This window comes from Anolis carolinensis, chromosome 1 (assembly GCF_035594765.1).
Source record: "Anolis carolinensis isolate JA03-04 chromosome 1, rAnoCar3.1.pri, whole genome shotgun sequence".
NCBI classification, from domain to species: Eukaryota; Metazoa; Chordata; class Lepidosauria; order Squamata; family Dactyloidae; genus Anolis; species Anolis carolinensis.
This window is the reverse complement of record NC_085841.1, coordinates 19,130,250-19,156,068: the sequence shown is the minus strand read 5'-3', so window position 1 is coordinate 19,156,068 and position 25,819 is coordinate 19,130,250. Positions and strand designations below refer to the sequence as shown.

General features: G+C 36.0%; 1 protein-coding gene across 9 annotated transcripts in view; it reads left to right on the top strand.

Annotated features, from left to right (window-relative positions):
- The window catches only part of map4k3 (mitogen-activated protein kinase kinase kinase kinase 3), an 87,892-nt gene extending 62,597 nt beyond the window's left edge, over nucleotides 1-25,295 (top strand). For 3 of the 9 annotated variants that reach the window (XM_062968908.1, XM_062968906.1, XM_062968914.1), the window contains 19 exons: nucleotides 1,383-1,421; nucleotides 1,693-1,749; nucleotides 2,824-2,922; nucleotides 4,065-4,107; nucleotides 4,736-4,892; nucleotides 5,157-5,269; nucleotides 6,501-6,542; nucleotides 10,210-10,294; nucleotides 10,464-10,543; nucleotides 11,486-11,546; nucleotides 11,635-11,752; nucleotides 15,468-15,526; nucleotides 16,133-16,236; nucleotides 17,586-17,757; nucleotides 19,152-19,220; nucleotides 19,315-19,407; nucleotides 20,000-20,070; nucleotides 22,134-22,189; nucleotides 23,222-25,295. In XM_062968908.1, coding sequence (XP_062824978.1) covers nucleotides 1,383-1,421; nucleotides 1,693-1,749; nucleotides 2,824-2,922; nucleotides 4,065-4,107; nucleotides 4,736-4,892; nucleotides 5,157-5,269; nucleotides 6,501-6,542; nucleotides 10,210-10,294; nucleotides 10,464-10,543; nucleotides 11,486-11,546; nucleotides 11,635-11,752; nucleotides 15,468-15,526; nucleotides 16,133-16,236; nucleotides 17,586-17,757; nucleotides 19,152-19,220; nucleotides 19,315-19,407; nucleotides 20,000-20,070; nucleotides 22,134-22,189; nucleotides 23,222-23,309 — 1,606 coding nt within the window. In that variant the 3' untranslated portion in view covers nucleotides 23,310-25,295. The remainder of the gene's footprint in view (nucleotides 1-1,382; nucleotides 1,422-1,692; nucleotides 1,750-2,823; nucleotides 2,923-4,064; nucleotides 4,108-4,735; nucleotides 4,893-5,156; nucleotides 5,270-6,500; nucleotides 6,543-10,209; nucleotides 10,295-10,463; nucleotides 10,544-11,485; nucleotides 11,547-11,634; nucleotides 11,753-15,467; nucleotides 15,527-16,132; nucleotides 16,237-17,585; nucleotides 17,758-19,151; nucleotides 19,221-19,314; nucleotides 19,408-19,999; nucleotides 20,071-22,133; nucleotides 22,190-23,221) is intronic. The other 6 variants (XM_062968910.1, XM_062968907.1, XM_062968912.1 and 3 more) reach the window with 3 other exon arrangements.
- Nucleotides 25,296-25,819: the final 524 nt, after the last annotated feature.

Genomic DNA, 25,819 nt, shown 5'->3' with positions numbered 1-25,819 from the left:
TATACAGTAGAGTCTCACTTATCCAACACTCGCTTATCCAACGTTCTGGATTATCCAACGCATTTTTGTAGTCAATGTTTTCAATATATCGTGATATTTTGGTGCTAAATTTGTAAATACAGTAATTATAACATAACATTACTGAGCATTGAACTACGTTTTCTGACAAATTTTTTGTATAACATGATATTTTGGTGCTTAATCTGTAAAATCATAACCTATTTTGATGTTTAATAGGCTTTTTCTTAATCTCTCCTTATTATCCAACATATTCACTTATCCAACGTTCTGCCGGCCCGTTTATGTTGGATAAGTGAGACTCTACTGTACTTTTATCAATATAAATCCATGTCTTTGGATGCCATGCTTGAATGGTATTAAGGCTGTGAGTATAAAGAATACAATCAGCCCTCCATGCCATGAATTCTGCATTTCCAGATTCAACTATTCATGGCTTGAAAATCCAAAAGGCAAACCTTACATTTGTTATTTTTAATGAGAAGCACCATTTTGCTAGTCATTGTAATATAATGGGACTTGAGCATTCACAGTTTTTGACATCCACAGGGTTCCTGGAATCAAACACCTGCAGATACTAGGACCCACTTTATTTAATTATACGATCTGAAGAAGTGATTTTATATCCAGAAAAGCGCACACAAAAATAAAACCAGTTAGTTTTAAAAGTGCTGCCACATTTCTTTTTTTCCTCACCTATCCTTCTTTTATTATGTTAATGAAATAACTGCTGTTGCATCTTGAAACTCTCAATTCGGACATTAAGATTCATCATAAATCATTTATTTAAAATTTACTTTCATGCTACAATGAGAAATTTAAATGGGTGGCATGATGTGGCAGACCAGCAATCTCCCCATCCAATGTCAGTGACTTAGCATATTTAAAATTCATTGACTACAACAGTTATTTTTTCCGGAAACTCAGACCACCAGTTTGAGTAACACTAATTTAAAGTAAACTGTTTGAAATCAATATAAATATGCTAAAAGGAGATATTAGTCAGGGTGTGATCATTCTCAACTTCTCCAGTCCTTTTTCACATGGTATTGTATTATTTTGACATAGGTTTTTCCCCTTTGTGTTTCACTTGTAGCTTTATTTAGAATAAGCTACATCTGTCCTCATGTATTTTGAAAAGATGGCCAATTTCAATAATTAGGACGCTAATTGTATTGCTGACTTCAGTTTAATAGTGCTGTGTAGCCAGCTGAAAATTACTTGCTTTGTTTAATCTATTTCCATGAATAGTTGGTGTGGCTTATTTCATGATGTACATTTGTCAAATCATATAAAAATATGTCTAATTTTATGTGCTTCTGCTAAATGTGTCCAGTCCTTGAATTTTACTTCTATTTTTAAAGGAGCCTTCTCAAATCAGTTGAAGAAGAGCTGCATCAGCGGTAATTCTTAACTTTCCTTTTCTCTTGATTGCAAAATCCTTTTTCTTCTACTTCAATATAAATGTTTGTTGTATCTCTTTCTGTCTAATGCTACTTGTTTGACCATACTCTTGTCAAGCATTTACAGTATACCCTTTGCTTGTTTGTCCTACAACTGTCGCTTACTTTCTGAAAACATAACCTTTTCAGGATTGCAGAGATCAGACTTTATATAACCAAAGACAAGTTGACAATTTACATTCCCATCTGATCACAGCTTTTAATTCCTTAGGGGACATGTGGCACACCTTGAAGATGAGGAAGAAGTGGACAGTGATGATTCCAAACAGTGAGTTCATTTATTAATATATCTAGAGAGAGAATATGTGTATGCAGTACAGTTTATATATAATATTTAGCCACTTAAGGAAAGAATATACAAATTATATTCTGCTGTGAATCTAGTATTTCATCCAGGAGTGGGTAGTTCATGGTGTTTTGGATGTTGATGGACTGCAGCTGCCATCAGTCATAGGTAGTAGTGAGGAGCAGTGGGAGTTGCAGTCCAGCTACATCTAAGAGGCCATAGTTTTCCTATTCCTGATTTAGATTAAAGAGCCATATTGTGCTCATCCTGCCAAGCAGAAATAACTCCAATTATTATCAGATATTATGTGGTAGAAGAGAAGTCGCAGTCTAGGTGAACTACAGTAGAGACTGAGATGCTGTGCACTGTCTTCCCAAGTGTCAAATTTCTTAGTCAAGGCTACACAGACTGACACCACAAAAAGCAGAATCCAGTTTTGAGCGACACTTGCCTTAGAGTTACAAAAGCGTTCCATATTTGGTACTGCTCTGCTCCTGCAGTTATCTGATCTATTGACCTCTCTACAGCTTGAACAAAAGCTTTCTACCATCTTCTTCTAGGAACTGAGACATTGACAAGGCCCAAGCTGGCAGCTGTTTCCTTTTATTGGTACTACCGCAAGCAAAATCTGTAGTGTTAACATAATTGCCTGTAACTTACATTTCTGCTGTGAAGTAGCATGTTTCAGATGGTTGTCTTTTTAGAACTCACGCATTGAGTGTCAAAGACCTCACAGGTATTATGATATCTTATTTAAAGGATTGGAGCAGCTCTAAAGACTCAGATGTTGTTTTTCTCCTTCTGTGTGAAACCCACTCTGAATTGACCTAGCCATTCTGCCTCTGTTTGAACAGTAGCCAAAATATTTACAATTTACTGCAAGGGTTGGACAAAGTGTGTGGCCTTGTAGCTGTATTCCAGTACACCTACATTGAATTCTGTTGGATTTATTCTCAGATAAGTGTACTGGAATGCAGCATTGATTCATCTTCGTTGCCTTCAGTTGTGTAATTTTCTATGTTTGGAAAAGACCATAAACATGCTATTATTTAACAGGACAGTCCTGGAGTTTGGAAAAATACAATCACGGGAACAAAAAGTGATTCCACAGCAGTACGTAGGGAATCACGTCAATATCACATACCCAAACTCTGGGTAAATAAAGCATTTTAAATGCAGAGTTTATTTTTTCCTGGTACCTGATTTTTTCAAGGCTGGACTTTTGAGCAGGCTTTTCTTCCAGAGTAATGAGCCTATTTGAAAATAAATATATCTATCCGAATATTGGCAAATGGTTTTACTACATATTTTAATTAACTGTGATCACACTTCCATACAAAATTGATTAGATAAAAACTAAACTTTTTAAACAGTGCATACTTCACCATAGCCTATCATTTTGAAAAGCCTGGCTAATTTTCAGCACATTTTACCCTTTAAATGTCATTGATTTTAGTAGAAATTGTACATGGTATATTTCATTTTATGTGGTATTCCAGCCTTTTAAACCACACTACCTAAATTTTCAAAATCTATAATCTATTGTCTACCTTAGCTATCACTTCTGCATTTCCCCACAATCATTCTCTGATAAATCAACTGTTTGACATAACTTTTCCGCCTCCCAAATGATTGGTGTTTAATCATGTTTTGATGAATTTTCTACAATAGGTGCCGGATTTCAAATTTTGGGCTCTTAAAAATATGGTTGAAAAATACTTATTGGAAATTTCAATATATACCTTCATAATTTAAATCTGGGTTGGGCAACCTGCTTATTAGTGCAGGAATATAAAAGCATATATGCATTTCTGTGTTGTATTATATTACCAGTGAGCACAATTCGCAAATGCTTTTGTTTAACAAAGTGGATTTTGAGCTGAGGCATGGGAGATGTTGACTGATCTGTTGATCGTAATAAATTATTCAGGGAAGATGTATTATCTGAAAGTCTCACTTAGAAATGTGCAAAATTTGACCTTGGAAAATAAATAATAAATTTGGTTTCTGAATTTTAATATTTTTGTTGGTTCTTCTGATATTTCTACATTCATTGTAAGAATTATTTCCATATACATGTAAGAAGTTAAGACAAGCACACATATTAAAACTTTATAAACAATACATGGGATGCTCGCAATTCTTATTAGGAATCCATGGGCCGCGTTTGATTGATCCAAAGCTTTTATGTTGCCCACCCCAGCTTGAACAGTACATTAACACACTTAAATACCTTGTTTCTTATATTTATTGAATAGGTATGTATCATTGATAATCAATCTATTTCCTTCTTGTAGTTCAACTATGAAAGCAAAAGTGCCACCTCCTTTGCCGCCAAAGGTAAGACGTGCTCTCACTGCCTGCAGGAAACTTAGTTCAGACATATTGATCTTGGTATTTTGGTTAGAACTGGGCTGTGTGTTCCTCATTTTCTGTTTTTTAAGCTTAAACAGATCTTTAAACTAACTATAGCTTGTTGCGTTTTGGATGAAAGAACAGAGTACAGTTCATTTAAACTGAAAATGAATGCTTCTGAATTTTTCATCTCCACACTAGTGTTACATTTCAATGCTTCTCTTTAAAAGTCCTTTTATAAGCAGTTCCCTCAGTGCACATATTATTTTTAGTTTGAGAATGCAGAACTGCTTTACTGAATTGCAGTCATTATCGGTTTTAAACATTAAGTTCCTATTTTCACGGTACTTGGCTAATAAGCAGTTTATACATCTAGACTTCGAGAACCTATAATCTGATTTATGCTTTGCTGTTTTTTTCCATTGTGTAGGCATTTGCTGAGCTGTTCATCATCAGTCAGAAAGTTTTACTGCATTCAGTTCCAGTGAAAAAAATTGCATTCCTCTGTGCCATTTTTATTAATTTGTATGGAAATTTATAGATGCGGGAATCATGGTACAAATGCTAAAAATATATGGCTTGATACCTTAGAATAATAATTGATATCTTTCAGCCTAAATCCATCTGCATGCCACAAGAAGTTAATTCTTCTGAGGATGATAATCAAGGAACCATAAAAAGATGTCCTGTTTCAGAAAGCCCTGCAAGATCCAACACTCAAGTCCCACCTAGACCACCACCTCCTCGGTTACCTTCACAGAAATCTTTAGGTAATGCATAATGTTGATGAATTTTGGAGGTTTCTGTGAATTATTTATAAATTAAAGGAATTGTAATTAGTTGAGTCTAATAGAGTGTACTGAAAAGAGTAATACAACTGAGGGTCAGCTACCAAGAATGCTGTTTTATGCTTTACTGCTAGAATTTGACATTAAATGGGTGCCTTCTAATAATCTCAAGAGATCTTATTGGTGAATGTGGAAGGTGATTGCTTGTTAATGTTTTTTTAATTGCCTTTAACATTTTTTGTAAAGGTAATGGATTGAATTCTGTACAAATAAATGGTGACAGAGAGGGATCTCCCCATCAAGAGCCAAATGAAAATAGACACACTAATGTGTCTAGGAAAGAAAAGAAGGAAGTACCGGTAGGTGCATTCCTGCTACATTTTTATTGCCCTTTTACATTGTGTATAGAGAAACTCAAAATTGGTTTCTCTACATTAGTAGTTCTCAACCAGGTATTTGGGACTGAAACTCTCAAAAGCCCAGCCCACATGGCCAGTTGTCAGGAATTCTGGGAGCTGAAGTCCAAAACACCTGGAGGCCCAAAGGTTGAGAATCATTGCCCTACATTTTCCCAGCGTGCTTGCTTGTGGTTTTGCTGTATTGTCATTGGGTGCATCCAGGTTTGAATCTTCCCAAGTTTGGTTTGCTTTAAATCAAACGGTTTTTTAACATGATTTAAATTTCTTCTTTGGTGGACTTTATTTTATTCACAATTTAAATCACTTATACAAATATTCTGTTCAATCTACATGGTAATACCTTCAAGATAAACTTTTTTCATTTAAAAATTTGGAAATCTAGTAGATTTATTTTTAAAAAATTATTTTTAATGGGCTTTTATCAATCTTGGAACCCTCTCTCTTTAGTGAAGAGGTGCTTTGAATGTGATTTCCTGCTTCTTAGCGGGGGGTTGGACTGCATGGCCCATGAGGTCTCTTCCAACTCTACTATTCTATGATTCTATGAAATCACCAGGTAGCTCAAGCAAGCTACTTAGATTCCGTCATGTCATCTGCGGCTCAGACAGTTGTCTGGAGGGAAGGAGGGTGAGCAACCAAGCAAGGAGGCTTCAGTCAGATACTCTTTTTTTCATTCCCACCTGAGCATTTAGTGACTATATGGGCAGGAAAGAGCAAGGATAGCCAGGCAAGAAGGATTTCCTGTTGTAACTAATGCATGCCAATACAAGCAATCATCTGAGCCTTCTTAAGTAACCTACAGAGGTCATGCAGGTTAACACCATTGTGGTACATCGGCTACACTTAAAGCAATCATCTTCACTTAACTGTTCCATTCACTTGTCATCCACTTCATGACTCTGCAGTAGGAAATTGCAGGAATGCAATGGAGTCTGCAAAGTGGGAACTAGTGTATTTGAAAACTGGAAAAAATGAGAAATGCACTTGAGAAAGAATCTCCTTGTTAGAAACTTCTGAACACTTGGGAAGCCCCTCTCTTGGGTTTTTCTCTCCTTCAGGTCTTCCAGTATGCTTTCTATCCCTACATGTTTGCACTATGTTCTTTTCTGTGTTTTAATTGTTGCACAGAAATCATCTCACAAAATCACATTTCAACTTTTTTCTTCCCTAGAAACCTATTAGTAATGGTCTTCCTCCTACACCAAAAGTACATGTAAGTATTAAGTCTAGAAGATTATCTATTCATATTAACTGAAATGTGGTCTGAGAGTGTTGTTGCTTAACAGTGTCTGTTTTAAGGGTAAATGTTGGTATTTGGTATAAGAATATTAAAGGCAGTTAAAATTAATACATTGTTGGCCTGTTTTTAACTCACAACAAATCTAGGCAAAAAATACCCCCCCCCCCCCAATGTTGCTTCACTATTAACCTACATAGCCAGTGGTAAAGAATGCTGGAAGATTCACTTCAGCAACTTATGGGGGAACAGAAGTGTGCCATCTGTTTCAGCTGCTCTGTATAAATTAGGATGGCATTAATACCTCTACCACAAAATGCATTAAAAAGGTCTGAAATTTTTGGATCTTCCATGTTCTCTACTCTAAATGTATGAATCAGAACTTCTCATTTGCTTTAGACCACTGTTGGTAATTGTGGGTGGCTAGGGGCCTGCATTAGTCTCACAGAAGGTCATTTTTGCACCTGCAAAAGAAAAAAAAATCTCCCAAATATCCTACAGGGAACATGGCATTTTCATCATATTTTTGAGTCTTGATGGAGATCTAGAGGACATTTAGGATGTTTAGGATTTGCACATCCCTGTTGTATACCAAGACCCGTGAGTGCCAATAATGTGATCACCTCATGGGAAGGGAGTGTTTTTAGCACTTTTAATTAGAGAAATGAGGGTGCATTTAATGTTTGATACACCCTCAGTTATCTGAAATTATAATATTAATTTGCCAGTCTTGGCCTGCAATTCTTGAAGTATCAGTCATAGAACTGCAGTGGGTTTTTTTTTTTAAAAAATTAATTCATTTAGCAGCTGTGATTATAATCTTTACATTTCTTGAACTTTGAAACAGGTTTCATTACTAACTGTTCATTTTGAAACCACATATTTCATGCCCAGTTATAAATAACAGCTATATGCTGTTATTAAAAAAAAAACAAGAATTCAGAAACATTAACCAGTCATGTTTATTCTAATATTGCATAGCTTTGACAAAATTGAACTAGCTTCATATGAAAAATAATGTAATCTCATTTGATAATTTCTTAATTAAATGCACTGTAGTATATTTTTAATGATGCAGTCCCTTTTTAAAATGAAACCAAGTCTCTAGTTTGAAGATCCCAGATGGCTTTGCATACTTTGATTAGCAGTAATGTTGTAAAGCAGTCTGGAGAATGCAAGAACTGTCAAATGGATTTTTGGCTTTCATTTCTTTAGGGAAAACTTGTCCTACTTTCTTCTGCATAGCTCATAATATTAGATGTAAAGCTTCATGATTTTGAGATAGGCTTTTACTCTGAAAGCATAGTATTTTCTTCAACATACCTTTCATGATAATCCCTCATACGAAGGTCTTGAAAAATTCAAATTCCTAAATTGGATCCTGTTAGGAGTAAAATAACATGATACAGAGAAATTGTATTCTATATATTATTACAATAGATAGATATAATATAAGAAATGGAACATATAAACATTGCAATATTTGGGGTGAACAAACTAAAGAGTCCAGTAATTAGTGTTTTACTCAGAAAATTAAAATCTAAGAAGAAATTGGGTGGCATTTCTAGTGACAAGAGATGTAGTAAAAGCAGTCAAAGGATATAAAGCAAAGCCTGGCTGTATCATATCAGTAAGACCTCAGGTAAAACTCATCAATGTAACCTTAACCCAAGTTTATGATCCAACTGAAGAGGCAAAAGAAAAGAAATTGAAAGATTCTTTACTAGAGTGTAGAAAGAAATAGATCAGATCTCAGAAAAGGAATTCTGGTTAACCACAAGCAATTGGCATACAAAAATTAGTTTATCTACTTAGCTCAAAGCACTCACTCATATTGCTAACTGACTGAATCTAACTCAGAACTCTATCACTAGTCCTTTTTAAAGTTCATATCATATCTGCCTTCCTTTCATATTCCTCAGATACACACATCTCTCACTGTCTTACTGTAATAAACTCCAGCTTTTTAAAAAATCCCCTCAAACATATTCAGCCAGTTGACAGTCACTCCCAGCTCTCACCTTCCACCGACAGATCACTTAATTTATTATATACATTAGACACATAGCAGTACCTTACCCTTATTATCTTTATTAAATACAACTTATTTTAGCTTAAGTCAAGAATATCACAATTTCATCTAGTGTTTTGAAGAAGAGTGTCATAGACAGAACGCCACCAAATAGAGTACAACACAGTTTATTAAAGTTACAGAACACAAAAATGCCCGTAGAAAACAAAGGACTAGGCAAACACTTGTCTTCAGTGTGAAAAGTAACAGAAACAGCTCAGTTTGAACTAAAATGGTTCGAAGGAATAAACCGGATTAAACAGGAGTTTAATCCGGATTAACTCAAAAATGCTTACTTCAGCCTGGCAGTTTAAACAAACAAAAGTTGGTAAACAAAGGTCAAAATGAACATCAAAAGCTGGCAGCAGATTCCTCTCTGCTACCAAAAAGCTACAGATGAGTAACTCAGGCTGTTACTCCTCCGTGCAACGAGCGAAATCCGGGTCCAGGCACATCAATCAGGATCACGGCGGTCAGCAGGGTCCCAGTCCGGTCCGAGGTCGAAAGCCAAGTGCGGGCGTCTAAAGTTCCACGAGTTCCACCGATAGCCACAGAAGGGATAGTCCAAGGTCGTAGTCAGTCAGTCAGTCCAGCGTCAATCCAGAGTAGGTAATTAATGTCCGTCAAAAAGACGACGGAGGTCCAAGCTATCAAGATTAAACACAAGTTGCACAGAAAAACCCCACACAGTTCCTCCCGCCGTCTATGCCCAGTGTCCTTGGTAACTTACGTATCCAGCAACGAATCACACCCGTCTTCAGGAAGTTCCCCAACAAGAGCCCAAGCGTTCGTCCAGATTACCTTGCCCAACACAATTAGCCATTGATCCTAAACCCCATTTTATCCCAGTTCATAACTCCTCATCGCTGTCAGCTGCTATCCTAATTCCAGGTGCCTCATCATCATCATCCTCATCAGAGCTAAAACACATTTGACTACGCCCCACAGCATCCCCAGCTGCGGATCCTGCTCCATCCCTCCAGCCCGTCCATGGGTCTGATCCTGCAACCCGCCAATCGCCTCCCATGCTATCAGTGCCGATGACACCCAAATCCTCCCTCACACGAGTCCACTCCATGTCATCCTCCTCTGAGCTAACCATCTCTTCCTCCATTCCCTCGGTAAAACCCTCAAATGAGTCTTCATCTGTTGGTTCTGCAAATAAGTCCCGGAGCCGTTTCCTTTCACGCTCCTCAAAAGAGTCTGACTCTCGAGGAGTCTTACGACCCCGTCTCCCAGTACCGGAGCCAGAAGGCTCAACCATAACAAAGAGAGTGCTTTGAACCAAAAATGTTGGTTCACACAGATAGATTGTATAGTTGTAGGCAAATGAGAAAAGGATAGCTGGTAAAAAAGGGGGAGAAGCTGAAAAGGAATACAATCAATCAAATGTGGTCAAGACAATGAGAAGATTTTCTGCAACATTGAAATAGTTTATGTGTTTAGCAATTTGTGTTTGTTTTTCATAATTTCACATGAATTGTTGAAGTTAAAAAATATGCAGTACAGCTGTAGATAAGATGTGTCCTATAAACAAATGTTATAAATAACATATGGTTTCATTTTTCACAGATGGGTGCCTGCTTTTCAAAGGTTTTCAATGGATGCCCCTTAAAAATTCATTGTGCAACCTCATGGATTAATCCTGACACACGAGGTAATAATCTCATGTCTACTTCTGACATTTTCCTAATAGTAGTCCTGAACTGGGGAAAAGCCAGGGTGATAATGATGATAAAAATAGCAACAATAGCAACCTTATCTTAGATGCTTTCGCCTGATAAAGTCCGTCATTTTAATAAATGAGTACATTCATTTCTTTGTAGACCAATACTTAATATTTGGTGCTGAGGAAGGCATTTATACCTTGAACCTTAATGAGCTCCATGAAACATCAATGGAACAGGTTTGTGTTCATGTTCTGTTCATCCTATTTTGAGGTGTGTCCTAGTGTAATTCATTATATTTGTTTTCCTTTTTAAGTAATAGCTTTAGCTAAAGCTATCTTAGCCCTTCCCTTTTAAGGTTGAAAATATCTGAATTCAAATTTCACCTGTTGCAGAGAAGGTACTGAAAAAAGTTTACACTTGTAGCATCCCATGAACCCGGATGATTAAAAACTCTCCCAGATATATAAATAATACATGCATATATTCATGTTGGCAACTGAAAGGTATAAAGGAAATATAAACTTGAGTGAGTGGATCATAGGAGGGCAAGAATTAGTGTAACCTAGAATGGGGGGGGGGGTCTAACTACAGGGAGCAGGAGTGAATTTTCATCTTTTACTCTCATACTAAAGCCCCCATACCTCTAAGGATTCTTTTAAATTTCTGGGTAGTTTTTCATCCCTGTCTCCAGTAGGTTAAAAACCATTGAGGAATGCAGTGCTTTGCTCACCTAGGCACCGCCAGACCAAAAATAGAAACAGTAAGTGATCAGTGTCAGTTCTGTATTCAATTTCAGCATTATTGGCTGATTTCATTGGTTATGGTGAGGCTGTCAAGGTATTTGGAGACAAGTAGAAAAAAATATCTCTTTTTTCCCGGTTTTTAGTCATTTGGGAGATTGATATTTTTTTTTTAAACAGACTTCTTTTAAAAAAAAAAAATTAAGGGATCTTGTGGCTATGGAGGGCTTTGGCGCTCCAGGGGGCTCACACACCTTGCAAGTAGCACCTTACCCACCTTTGACCTAAACAGAAGTTCCAGCTATCTCTCCAATTTAGTTATGTCTGTTTTTAACACTACTCTAGGAGTCTTGTAGATTACTGATGTAGTAAATTGTTCATTTAGTTGCCCTCGCCTTCAAAAATTTTAACATTCGAATTCTTTTTATTTTTTATCAGCTCTTTCCTCGACGATGTACGTGGCTGTACGTAATGAACAACTGCTTACTATCAATATCTGGTGAGACTTGGAAACCTTTGTTTTAATCATTTGGCATGCAGATGTTTATGCTCTGTGGTTCAGTTTTAACTTCTAAATTTATTTACAGGTAAAGCTTCTCAACTTTATTCCCATAATTTGCCAGGATTGTTTGACTATGCTCGACAAATGCAGAAGTTGCCAGTTGCTATACCAGCACACAAGCTTCCCGACAGAATACTTCCGAGGTAAATAATATGCATTTTTTAAATTTTAGTTGAACTTTGGTTCGAAATCTAGCAATTATGTTTAGAGCCCATTTTTAATGTGGATATCTGTATTGTATGTGGGTGCTATACACATAAGTGTGTGTGCAGCCATATATGTATTTTATTTGAAATATTTTAAGATCACAGTTAGAGGGAAAGGTTTTTTAAGATACTATGAAGAAAATAGGAAAGCTGTAAATGTTTATTACAGATTGATAAAGAGGGAACTAACGAATTAATGGATGGGGTACAAAATCAATGAAACAAATGGTGAGATATTTAAAGAGGAGAAAGGAAAAGTCATGTATAACAAAACTTAAAGATAAAAATGGATTGGTGAAAGATGGAAGAAAGGAACTCGAAGAAATAATGAGAGATTTTTACAGGGAGTTGTACCAAAAAGAACAGGTGAATAATGAAGAAATAAAAATTGGGAATAAAGTAAATGAGGAGGATAAAATTATGCTAAATGATGAAATAACACAGGAAGAAGTAATTCAGGTAATTAAAGGACTGAAACAATATAAGGCTCCTGGTATAGATGGATATACAGCAGAATTTTATAAGACCTTTATGCATGAGTTGGTACCATATATGGCTGAAATGTTTAATGAGGTATATATGGGAGGTATTGTCCCGGAAACATGGAAACTTTCTGAAATTATTCCAGTTCTGAAGCCAGATAGACAACCGGAGCTCCCAGAATCATATCGTCCGATCAGTTTAGTAAACCTAGATTATAAGATATTCATGACAATCATAGCAAATAGATTGGAAATTATTCTACCAAAGATTATAGGAGAAGATCAATATGGATTTGTTAAAGGGCAGAGTATCAGTGAACCAATAAGAAATGTTGTTAATGCGATTTGTCATGCGACAAAAACAAAAAGAAAATTGTCAATTCTAAAGTTAGATGTGTATAAAGCTTTCGACAAAGTAAACCATGAATATCTGTATAGATTATGTAAAGAACTAAATTTGGGGAATAATTTCTGTGAAATGATTAAAAATGTATATAGGGAGAATACAGCTTGTATTAGAGTGAATGGACAAAGAACGGAAAACATTCAAATTGAGAATGGGACCAAACAAGGTTGTCCATTATCCCCAATGTTATTTGCTCTGGTAATAGAACCCCTAGCATATAAAATAAGGATGGATGAAACATGGGAAGGGTATAAGATTGGGAGGAAGGAGGAGTTGAGATTTAACCTGTATGCGGACGATGCAATAATTTTAACACAGAGACCAAGGGAAATGATTAAATCAATGAAAATAATATTGAGGGAGTTTAAAAAAGTATCAGGGCTATCAGTAAATATGGAGAAATCAGAGATATTATTTATTAATACACCACCGAAGGAACAATTAGAGATAAGGAAGGAATCAGGATTAAAATTGGGTATCAAAAAGATGAAGTATTTGGAAATTTGGATATTTAAGACACTTGATAAAATAATAGATGGAAATTATAGAATGGCATGGAAGAGAATGTTAAAACAAATGAGTAGGTGGAAGAATAAAAATTTGAGACAGATGTCTAGGATAAGGGCATTGAAAATATTGATAATTCCAAAAATGATGTATTTATTTCAGGCTCTCCCAGGAATTCCTCCCATGGCAAAATTAAAGGAATGGGATAGGAAACTAAATTATTGGGTTGAAGGAGGGAAAAGACCAAGAGTAAGGAAAAATTGATAATTGCAAAAGAAATGAAAGGGGGATGGGGCTGTCCATGCCTAGAGCTATATAGTGATGCCTTCCAAATTGAAAGAGCGATAGAATTACAAGTGAAAAATAAAAAATGAGTGAGATTTGAAAAGGAAATGAATGGAGTTAATTGTGAAGAAATAATCTTTAGAAAATGGGATAAGAGAAATATAGATTAATTAATAGGACCAATGAAAGGAACAATGCAAGTGTGGAAGAAATGGCAAGGGAAAATAAGTAGCTTAAAATCTAAAATGTCAACAGTATGGATAATCAATAAGGATAAGGAATCAAATATGAATAGAAATATTCAAACATTGAAGGAAAAAGGAATAGAGAGACTAGAACAACTATATGACAGAGAGGGAACGGTAAGAGAAAATAAAATTAAACAATGGCTTGGAGAAGAAAATTGGTTACAGATAAGAGCAATCTGTGCATATTGCAAAATAAAAGAAAATATTAATATGGTTAAGAGAGAAGATAACGCCTTTGAAAAGATAATAAGAGAAAAGGGGGAAGGAAAGAAGGCACAGGCCAGCAAAATATATACAATGCTCATAGAGGCTGATGGATGTATAATATGGGATCTGAAAAGTATGTGGGAAACGGAGCTGCAAATCACAGAACAAGAGATGAGAAATGTGGTAGAGACAATAGGGATGAAAAGGAATACCAGAGTACGAGAAATGAGGAGGAAAATATTGCACAAATGGTATCGTACACCCTGCCAATTAGCATACTACTATAAAAAGGGGAGTAGTCAGTGCTGGCATGGATGCCATCAGAAAGGGCGGTTTATGCACATGATGTGGGAATGTGAATATGTACAATATTTTTGGCAGACTATACAAAATGAGTCAAATCAAATACTAGGAAATGAGTGGGTCATAACAAAGGAAATAGCGGTATTAGGGAAAAGAGAGGAAATGGAAAATAAAAGGGAAATAAAAGAAGCAATAATTGAATGTGCACAAGCAGTAATAGTATTAGGGTGGAAAGATAAATCAAAATGGACAGTAAATAAATGGTACCAATATATGGTGGAGCAAATGGAATTTGAAATTATGAATGGGAAACTAAATGTTGTAAAAACTAATGAAAATAGAACAAGAGAAATGGAAGAAAGATGGATAATGGTAAAGAACTATATCATGAATCAATCTGGAGATCAAGCCATAAGAAATAAGATACAAATGTTATATAGTATATAGGTTGGAAATGGATAAAGATAAAGATATAAAAATTGTCTCATAAAGAAACGAATATGTAAAAAGAAATCAATCCTCGTGTTGGTGGTGGGAATTGTAAATGTTTTGTATGTCTACGGTATGTATTTTTTGTGTTTTAAAAAATAAAAATTTATAAAAAAAAAGATTGATAAAGAGGGAAGAGAAGAGTTGGCCTTTGTGTTTGATATACCTGTTTTAAACATTTCATCTTGTAAGATTGTCCTTTTCGATTGTTTTACCGATATTGTTGATTTATTGTTGTAAATTTGTGTTTTTGTTTTGATTTTATATTGTGATGTTGGGCAAGGCCCCATGTGAGCCGCCCCGAGTCCCTACGGGGAGATGGGGCGGGGTACAAGAATAAATTATTATTATTATTATTATTATTATTACCTCTTCTGTATTAAACAGCGAAAGCTGCTAGATATTTCAGAAAGGAGGGGAAATTATAACAAGGTGGAAATATGGACCTGTCTGCTTCTACTGTATTATTCAGATTGGATGGGCCTCTTGTATTCCTCTGTTGCATTGGTTTGCGATTTTGATACAATATTTTTGGAAATCATGTTCAGTCTACACATACACATACACCCTATATGCTAACTTTGACCCTTATCTCATTAACTAGTTGCACCTTCCTTGTATGATTTGGAGCAGGAAGCCATTTGATTAAATTTGAAGACGTGTCATTTTGAGAAGCAAGATTATGAGCTCAATTTATTTTTGGTGTGCTTTTTTACTTATTTTAGAAAGTTTGCCGTTTCTACAAAAATTCCAGACACTAAATGGTGCCAGAAGTGTTGTGTGGGTAAGTAAAATATATCATCCAAATATGCACATATCTTCTTGTACTCACCTCTTCTAATCTCCTGTCATTTGTTCAGAGATGTCTTTGGTAACAAAATGGTGATGTTGGAATTTTACACAGGATAATTCTGGAGACCCAATTTTGTATAATTTTTCTCAAATATCTTTGTGGGGATCATACTCGGTAGGAATAGAGGTCTTAACATATGTAAAATAGAAAGGGAGAGTCAAAAGGATAAGTCATTTTTAAAAAAAATTTCCTTAGTTCTATATTTTCTAATATTTTGTTATTGGATGCTTTCAAGTCATTTCTGACTTATGGTGATCTAGAAACAAACTGATCACATGGTTGTCTTGGCAAGATTTGTTCAGCGAGGTCTTTGCCTTCCTCTGAAGCTAAGAGAGTGTGACTTGCCCTAAGTCACCCAGTGGTTTTCCATGGCTGAGCAGAGATTCAAACCCTGATCTCCAGCTCAAGTCACAGCATCACACTCTGTAATATACAGATGATGACTATTGTATCATCAAAAGAGAGTCACATTAATGCAACAGCATTCTTTTGGACCAGGCCTCTCATATTTATTCCAATGTATTTCTCTTTTTTTAGTGAGGAATCCTTACACGGGACACAAATATCTTTGTGGAGCACTACAGTCCAGCATTGTTCTGTTAGAGTGGGTTGAACCAATGCAGAAATTCATGTTAATCAAGGTGAGCTTCCTTGCAAAACTTTCCTTAGCCTAAGAATTAGTGAAATAATCAAAAGTCTTTTTTAGATTTCAGTAGCTATCATCCAGAATTATTTCCATATTTCTATTGTTCTATGATTTCTACAAATTTGTCTGCTGACATTACTCCCCCCCCCCACCCACCCAAAAGCTTTGTGCAATCAGATAAAATATAGCCTGTCCTTCAAAATGCCTGCTGGAACCAATGAGTTGGGTACATCTTATTTAAAAAATATATTGGAGCATGTTCTCATACAGAAGAAGCCATAGAAATAATTTCATCATAAGAAAATTGGAAACAAGTCTGACCTATAGATAGGAGGCTGAAGGACTACTGCATGTTCATATTTTGAATTTGTGGGCAGGAGGTTATTTGATTGAGATTGTACAATCAGTTCGATTCTGGCATTATAGAAGTCATGGTTCACTGGTGAGGCACCACTTGTGTTCCTGGTATCCTAGCAGCAAGAAGGGAAAGGATTCTTTTTTATGGGAAAGCTTTGGATTCAAAAGTGCTCTAGTCCTCCTTTCATCAAAGGGGATAAATTATGCCAAATTTGCATAGTGAATTTCCCTTCATTAGAGAAAATGACTGCTAAAAATGAATGGAGCCCTCTTACCTTTTGCCCTGGCAGCCACCAATTGGTAGTGCTTTAGAAGTGGTGGATTAAGCATCACCTCTCCTAATGACTTTTATCTATTTCTTGATGTAAGTTCAAGCAACTAGAATTATTCAGAGATCATGATATTTTTTTTCAGGTTCAGCAGCTAGTTAATAAACCTGATTTTGACTGTTTATAGAGACGTGTCACCCAGTGACCTTTGACAACTGATTGAAATTTTCTGGTGTAGTGTGTTTTTAGATTTTGTTTTTATACCAGTGACAAAATCTGCATTCACACTTTACTTTCTGACGTTTACCTATTTCCTCTTTCTCAAAAGAGGCCCGAGGTTACAGTGAAAGGCAAAATCTGTTTGATCATATTGTGACATTGTTGAAATAATAGCATTAAATCTAATGGTTAATCTTAACTAAAGTAAATTATAGATATATAGATAAAGTCAATTGAATCAATTGAGACTCACCTATAATAATAACAACAATAATAAAAACAGTGACAAATTACACATTGTAAAATCAAACATGAAAAGCAGTCATACAATCAATACATACATCACATGTTAAAAACAAGGAGATAAAACAGTTCTACTAATTTAACTAGTCCCATTCTTTCAAAACGAATGCTCTAGTTGTAACTAATATTTGGATTTAGCTCATAATATTTAACAGTATTGTACAAACATTAATGAATAATATTTTTCTTAATTTAGCATATAGATTTTCCTGTACCTTGTCCACTGAGATTATTTGAAATGCTGGTAGTACCGGAACAGGAATTCCCTTTAGTTTGTGTTGGTGTAAGTAAAGGAAGAGACTTCAATCAGGTGGTGAAGTTTGAAACTGTCAACCCAAATTCTACCTCTTCATGGTTCACTGAAACAGGTTTGTAAATTCCTTGGGTCACATATTCTTATACAGTTAGCTGTCTTAGAACATGATCAATACCCATAATTACAGATATAACAATTTCTTAGTAAATTCCACTTGAATACAAACTGAGCCATGTTTTGCCTGCCTGCAGTAATGAGCTGATCACCAAATAATTCCAGACCTGGATGTGAGATATTAATTTTATAGTTACAGGCCAGATTATTTGGTTGCCAACTTTGCTACCCAGTTTTAGTCTGTGTATACTGCAAGATATTCAGTGGAATGTAAATATTCCAAAAGTAGAAGCTGATGGGGAATAGCTCTGGTAGTAGGACACTACGTGACAGGCAACAAAAAGACCTGTAAGTGCACCATTATCATTAAAGACATTTGTTGTGTACTTGATATATAGATAAAGATAATGATTTTCATTGGATAACCAATTAGCTGTGTGGGCACAGTACACAGTAAAAGGAGGCTGAGGTAAAACACAAATCATAGTGCTTTCAGTGGCCTGCAGCATATGGAGAAAAGGCAACAATGTTACCTTCAAGCTGTGCTATTCCTAATGGAGTAATAGGCTGATAACTGCCCTGACATGCTGCTAAACTTGCTGATACAGTTATTCTAAAATTGAGATATATGTCCCATTTGAGCTTCCCCCTGAAACTGTTATTCCTCACTCCTTTCTCCTTTAAGACTGGGGGATTGAATGTACTTGTGACTTGTCAGCTAATTTGAATTTTGACTGGTTTCAACGACCATCACAACTTGGGCTGGGAATGCATATGAATGGAAGATGATTGCTGATACGTGGCAAGGACATTCAATTCCTCAGTCTTGAGAAACAGAGAGTGGGCCATTCTGGCTTCCCTGGGCAGGAAGTTCCAGATTCAAGGGCAGCCACTGAAAAGGAAGGTCTTCTCTCTCATTCCCATTCCTGAGCTTGAAATGGAGGTGGGACTGAGAGAAGGGCCTCTCCTGAAGATCTCAGAACCTGGGCAGGTTCGTACAAGGGGATCCGGTCAGCCAAATAATCTGGACCTGAACCTTGACCCCTATCATAGAAACAAATACAAATAAACAAAAAATCTTCCGTTTTCTCCTTTGTGGTGTCTGTTGAAATGAGCACATATGGTACTTGATGCACCTGTGCAGCAAGTACCATTTGTGCTAATTTCACAGATCACTACTTGAAGAAACATGTTTACAGGTAAGCAACCTTCATTTCTGTTCATTCTCACTGTGGTGTTCATATTCATAGTTCCTGATAATGAATAAGATCCAATAAGATTTTTACAGAAATAGAATTCATATTCAAATTAATATTGGAATTACAGCATCTACCTAGAATTCATATATATAAATATACATGAATGCCAATTGATTTTGTTCTTTTATTGTAGATACTACACAGACAAATGTTGTGCACGTAACACAGTTGGAGAGAGATACCATTTTAGTCTGCCTGGATTGTAAGTACCCTGAGGGACCTGGATATACATATTCAAATAAGGGGCATGCTATAAGAAAGACCGCTATAAAATATATATGGTGTTTGTTTTTCAGGCTGTATAAAGATAGTAAATTTGCAAGGTAGATTGAAATCTAGTCGAAAACTATCTTCAGAACTCACATTTGATTTCCAGATTGAATCAATAGGTAAGTAAAATGGACTGCCACGCTTCATCTGTTAAGAAGCATCCAGACCTCTAAGGTCTCCCATAGTAGGCCATTCATTTTATATATTTCTGACAACAAATGTCATTTTAAAGCTAGCGCAAACAAATCATAAATCCATTCTTCCAAAAATAAGTTAGATATACACCATAGGAACACAGTATACAGAGATTATGCCTTTTGTAATTTAAGTTTTATGTGCATTTTTCTTCTAATTTAAAATTTCTGGATTTATAAAATAAATTAGTTAATCTGGTATCTTGATTGCTATATTAACTTGACACTAGTGTTTTAAACATAAATTTTCTCCATGTTGAGGACATCTGTTACTCACAAGAAGTGGATGCTTTTGCTTTCACTTCTAACTGAACCCCAGTGTCCTATTACTTACAAACTCAAATGATCTAAATGAGACATTTTTTTCAGATGAGGTTAGCCATGTTTACAGATTGTGAACTCATGTTTTACTTGAGTGTGTATTAAGATGTGTCAAATAAATACAGTGTATGTACCAGTAAGTGTGTGGGTATCTATTGGCTGTAGAAAGTTAATCAATGTTATCTCTTTTTGCCAGTTTGTTTACAAGATAGTGTTTTGGCTTTCTGGAAGCATGGAATGCAGGGCAGAAGTTTTCGGTCAAATGAGGTAAATCTTCCATGATAGAATAAAACTTGACTTGTCTTGAAAAATAAGCATCAATATAAAATTGTTTTTCTTAGTATCCATAATATTTCTTCCTTGAGAAAATTTTGCAGGATACAAAATTGGTTTAAAAATAATGAAAATGGAAATACTCCATATCAAACTAGCTCATCAGTGAAATTAGAGTAACCTTACACAGTCTTTCAGTTTTAGACTTAATTCCAGTCTAGAACTTAGATTTTATAAGTCTAGAACAGACTTATAAAATCAAAAAGGTACTGTTTAACACCACAAAATTCGAGTACTACTTTGCAGTTCTACTATGGGAACATCCTGTGGAATCCTTGATTTAGTAGTTTGGTGAGGCACGAGAGCTCTCTGGCTGGGAATTTTAAATAATCCTTCCTAAACTGCATATCCCAAGACTTTACAAGATTATGGCATTAAAATGTAATGTAGTGCCGTAAATTCATATTATGAAAGAACACCATCACTTTGGAGGTATTCATTATATGCCTTCAAGTAGATTAACATGGCTGTTTGGAGATTTGAACCTGTCTCTAGAGTCTTAGTCTGAGTTCCAACCACACTATATAAAACTGTCTTTTAGCTATCAAACCTCTGGAAGAACCAGTGATTTAATGGGCATCACTCTAGTTGAGATTAATGATTGGATTTACATCTTTGAGTTCACATCTAAAAATGCAATGATGCTAAGGGGACATGTGTGTTATAAAAACTACTAAATGATCATTAAAAATGTGTCCAGTTTGTTGTACTTGCAGAGAGAACTTTCTTGGAAATATATGTGGAGTTTATTTCCAAAAGGGACACAGTCTTTGAAAAAATTAAAAATGACTTATTGGTGGCAGCACATTGTTGGCTAGGAGTAAATTATTACAGTGTTCCCTCACTTATTGCGGGGGTTTCATTCCAGGACCACCCGCAATAAGTGAAAATCCGCGAAGTAGCACTATATTTCAATATTTACACATTATATTAGTAGTTAGGTGGCCTTTCTCCCCTTCACAAGCCTCCTTCCTGCGCTTCTTCTTGGCAGCCTCCTCTCCAGCACCTGCCAGTTTCCCTTTTGCACATGCACCTCCCTCTCGTCAGCATCCAGAGTAGCCCGGCTGCACGCCGACGAGAGGGAGGGTGCATGCGCAAAAGGGAAACTGGCACCTTCTGCACATTGGCCACCGCTCAGAAAAAAACTGCAAAGCAGTGAGGGAGCGAAAAGCAAACCACAAAGTAGAGAGGAAACACTGTACAAAACTATCAAAATGTATCAAATCACTTCAAATTTCCAAATCACTTGGAAATTTGGATTTTTTTTAGCAACAGTGCAGAGTCTTGCACATTTTTTTTATGCTGTAAAATTTGTTCAGATAGATTTGTAATCTACAGGCCGTCCCCAGGTTACGAACAAGATAGGTTCTGTAGATTTGTTCTTAAGTTGAATTTGTTAAGTCAGAACAGGTACATTTTTTAAGTGTGACTCCAGCCAAATATATGTATATATTAGCTTTGGCTGGCATAGGGAAGGGTTGACATCCCTGTGGTGTTGTCTGTTCACCTCACTTTCCGTCCCTGTGATAATTAGATTTTGAAACATTTGGAAACAAGGATTGGTGATAAATCCTTGTTTCCCCTGACACTCTTTCAGGAGTGAATTTCTCTTTGGGGGAGTAGATTTCTCTCACTTCGTGTTGTATCACACTCATTTTTAAATATGAGTTATTTGTGAGTCAGATGTTTGTAACTCGGAGACTGCCTGTATTAGAAACAAGCTCCACAAATAGAACAATCATGGAGCGTTAGACTCAACGTCCAATATTCCTCGCCATTGACTGCTGGAAGTTGCAGTCTCACATTTGCAAAACTAGATTATTCTTAAGCTTTGTCTGAAGAGGAGGAGAGAATGTAATTTTATTTAATGTTGCAAAATAAAATGATGCTTAAGATTAATTCACAGAGCATTTGTTTATATATCATAGAGCAGGATATAAATATCTCAAAAATAAATAAGTGACTCACACTCAATTTTTATTTGGCTCCTCATTTAGATCACACAGGAAATTTCAGACAATACAAGAATTTTCAGACTCCTTGGATCTGACAGGTATGATCAACCTCAGTCATTGTGCATTGGACCTTGAGTGGAACTGTTCTTCAGGAAGGAAGGAATAGTGTTTGATTTAGTTAACCAGTAGACTCAGAACCATGGATAGTAGTTAGCTTATTAGAGCAGTGGTTCCCAAACCTTTTTGGTCATGGAACCCTTCAGAAGACTTTTTCCCCCTATGGAACCCTAACTTTGTCACTAAATATTGTGAACCCACAAAGTCTTTCCCTCTTTCATCTGCTCCAGTGTTTCTCAAATTGTGCTCCTCCAGGTCTTTTGGACTTCAGCTTCCAGAAATCCTAGCCAGCTTACCAGTTATTAGGAATTGTGGGAACTGAAGTCCAGAACATCTGGAGGAGCACAGTTTGAGAAACTCTGATCTACTCTTATTGCTTGGGTGTTTTAAATAATGTACATAGTTGGTTTGGAAATAAAGAAAAAACATTTTAAATATAACTATAAACCTTTATTTTGGTACAAGAAAATATAACCATCAGTCTTTATTTTGGTACAAGAAAAAATTAAATGTAACCAAAAACATTTATTTTTGTACAGAAAAATATTAGACTCATCCCTAGAGTGTGGAATGAAATTGTTTCATTTTTGTATTGGAAATAGTTTTGAAACTGGGCTTTATGTTCAAAGCTGAGTATGTAAATCCAGGCAACATCCCATTTACTCCTATATTTGTTTTTGGTGTAAGCAAAAGCTTAAAAGCCTGATTTGCATAAATACATGGACACTGAAGAACTCTTCCGGCTACTGACAGCTATACATCTATCAGTCCTGCCCAATAATAATTCAGTGGCACAGATTCAAATTGCATTTTTAAAACAGAGTTCTTACGCAGTTATGATTTGGATACAGAAGCATAGCCAACAATATTAAAAAGGGGTCTTTTCTGGGGTATCAAAGTACCCCACAACCTGAAGGTTCTTTTCCTTTATCATAATCACACCATGCTAGCTTATTATATTTGTCATGGTGTTTATATTTTGCTTATATTTCTTCCCCCCCCCCCCCTCACAGGGTTGTGGTACTGGAGAGTCGGCCCACAGATAACCCTACTGCCAACAGCAACTTGTACATCTTAGCAGGTCACGAAAACAGTTACTGAGAAGCAATCAGCATGGCAATTTAATTCCGACAAGAGAACACTACTGCTTCGACACTTATGGATGGCTGAAATTGCACAAAAGCAGCAGTACCCCAAGTTCAGTTAGTTTGTAATTTATTGTGGTGTGTGAGCGAATGAGTGCAAGAATGTTTGCCTGAATGTTATGGACACATTTAGCGCATTTATATCACATAAGTGCTTGGATCACTATTATGTAATCTTTGTACATATATGCAGTATTTCTTCGTTGAAATGGAGGCATCCCTTGATTTTATGTAGATAGTGGTCGAATGTCTTATTTGTACAGATGTGTAAAGATAGCTAAGGACAAGGAATTGCTTTTGGGGTACTATTTTAAGGACACTTTTTTAAAGAAAAAAAGAATGGATACTAGTGCTAAACAGTGCATTCAGATAACACTATTGTATTTTATTATGTAATTTACTAATACAAATAAATCTTACCTTTAGACATTGTAACCAAGGCTGTTAATCCTGTTACAATCTTGTTTTAAATTTGATGCAAGTACACTGGTGTTTGGTTGCACAAAGTATTAATATGTGATGTATTTAGTCACAAAAGTAAGCTGTGACTTTGTAGATATGATTTGGGTGTTTTAGTTTATTTGGATAGTTTTCTTTGTGAAACTAGCCAGTTGAACACCTGTATTTTTATATTTAAGGAAAATTCTCTAATTATTTTCTGCGCTTGGGGGAATAAAGTAAATATTTTGAATGGGGGAATCGCAAATAGTGGTACCTTGGCATAATTATAATGTATACAATGTTTAAATAAGGATAATTTTGATTAGTTTTTATTCTTCAGTGCCACCCATATCATGCAAAAAATTAAAAACATTCCACATTGTGGAAGTGGTTGCAATATTTTGGGGCTAGATCCAGGTATTTGCACCGAAAAGGCCACTGCACATAAATAGTACTCTTTGCAGTACTTCACGGATATTCATTTGCACTTGCATTAAGATGAAGATATGCATGTTTCTCTCATTTATGATGTAGATGTCCTACTTCGCAGGACAGGATTAGTGTTCCTAGCTAACTACCGTTTCACCCATTTTGTTCTTCATAGCTCCTCTGTTAATCATCATAGGATAACTGTGCACCCTGAGATTCCATAGTAGTTTTCACATGCAGATGGCATAATGATCCAGCTGCTCTTCATTTTCAGTAGTTTTCAAAGTATATTCCAGGTAACTCTGGAGTTCCTCACAGAGCAGTCAGCTTCTCAGTAATAGTGGAAAGGGTTCCTAAAAGACAACATGCTTTCCCCTACTTTTTCCCCTTGCTCCGAGCAGTTTTTGGGGAGCAGGGAGTGCAGCATGATATCTCGCTTGATTCCTGTGGGGTAAGACTAAGACCCAAACAAGCATAACCCAACAACCTGTATGTATGGTGTGTTCCCTATACCAAGAATCCCATGCAATATGCAGAGATTTATTCGGGAGACACATTAATTCCTCTGAAGGCCACAAACTTAAAACCTATTGCCATATGGGAATACTCCCACAGAACAGCTGTTCTTCATATGAAGATGAGTTGTCGGTTAACGCAGCAATGAATTAATTGTCTTAATTTGGCCTGTTTTATTTTATTTTTATTTTTAAAAAAATATTTGGCCTTACTACTGTTTTTCACATTTTCCTTTTAATGTCTTAACACTCAGCCAAAATGATTTAGTTACTACCTCACACAAACAATTTAAATGATTTCTTACACATCACAGGAATTTTTAATTTTGAGCAGAGATTTTTGATTGTTTTCAAATGCAGTAATATGTATATGCCAAGTTTTAGCTGGGAAATGCACATATTGGCTTTTTTTGTATATGTTCTTTATACTGTGATATAAACTAAGAATAACTACATTAAAAGTGATTTATGGTCTGTATCAATGTTGTTGGTAATGCTTTTGAATATTTCCTAATGTATATAATGTAAAATAAACTTTTTTTAACATGTTTGTTGTACATCTGGATTGCCATCTGCACTCATTTTCTGAAGGAATTAAATATCTGAGGAATGGACGAAGCATCTTAACTAAAATAATAGACCATAACATTAGACAGCAGCCTAAAGGTCATCTACCAAACCACTGCTTCTTAAACTTTGGGTCTTGACTCCAAATGGGGTCCCCTTAACTCAGAGTTGGGAGTCATAAAACATTTGGCTTACTAATGCCCTGAAAGATCTCTCCAGCTACCACAAAGATAATCACCTGAAGCCTAACCCTGCCAAGACACAAGTGTATGCTTTCCACCAATGTAATTGTGAAGCCAACAGGTAACTGAAGTTTAACTGGGAAGGCCACGAGCTTGAACACTGTTCCCATCCTAAATATCTCAGCGTAACCTTAGATCGAGCACTAACATTTAGGAAACACTGTATAAACACCAAGCACAAAGTAGCTGCACGCAATAACATCCTGTGGAAACTTACTGATAGTGCATAGGGCGCAGACCCAAAATTAATAAGAACATCAACCCTGATTTGT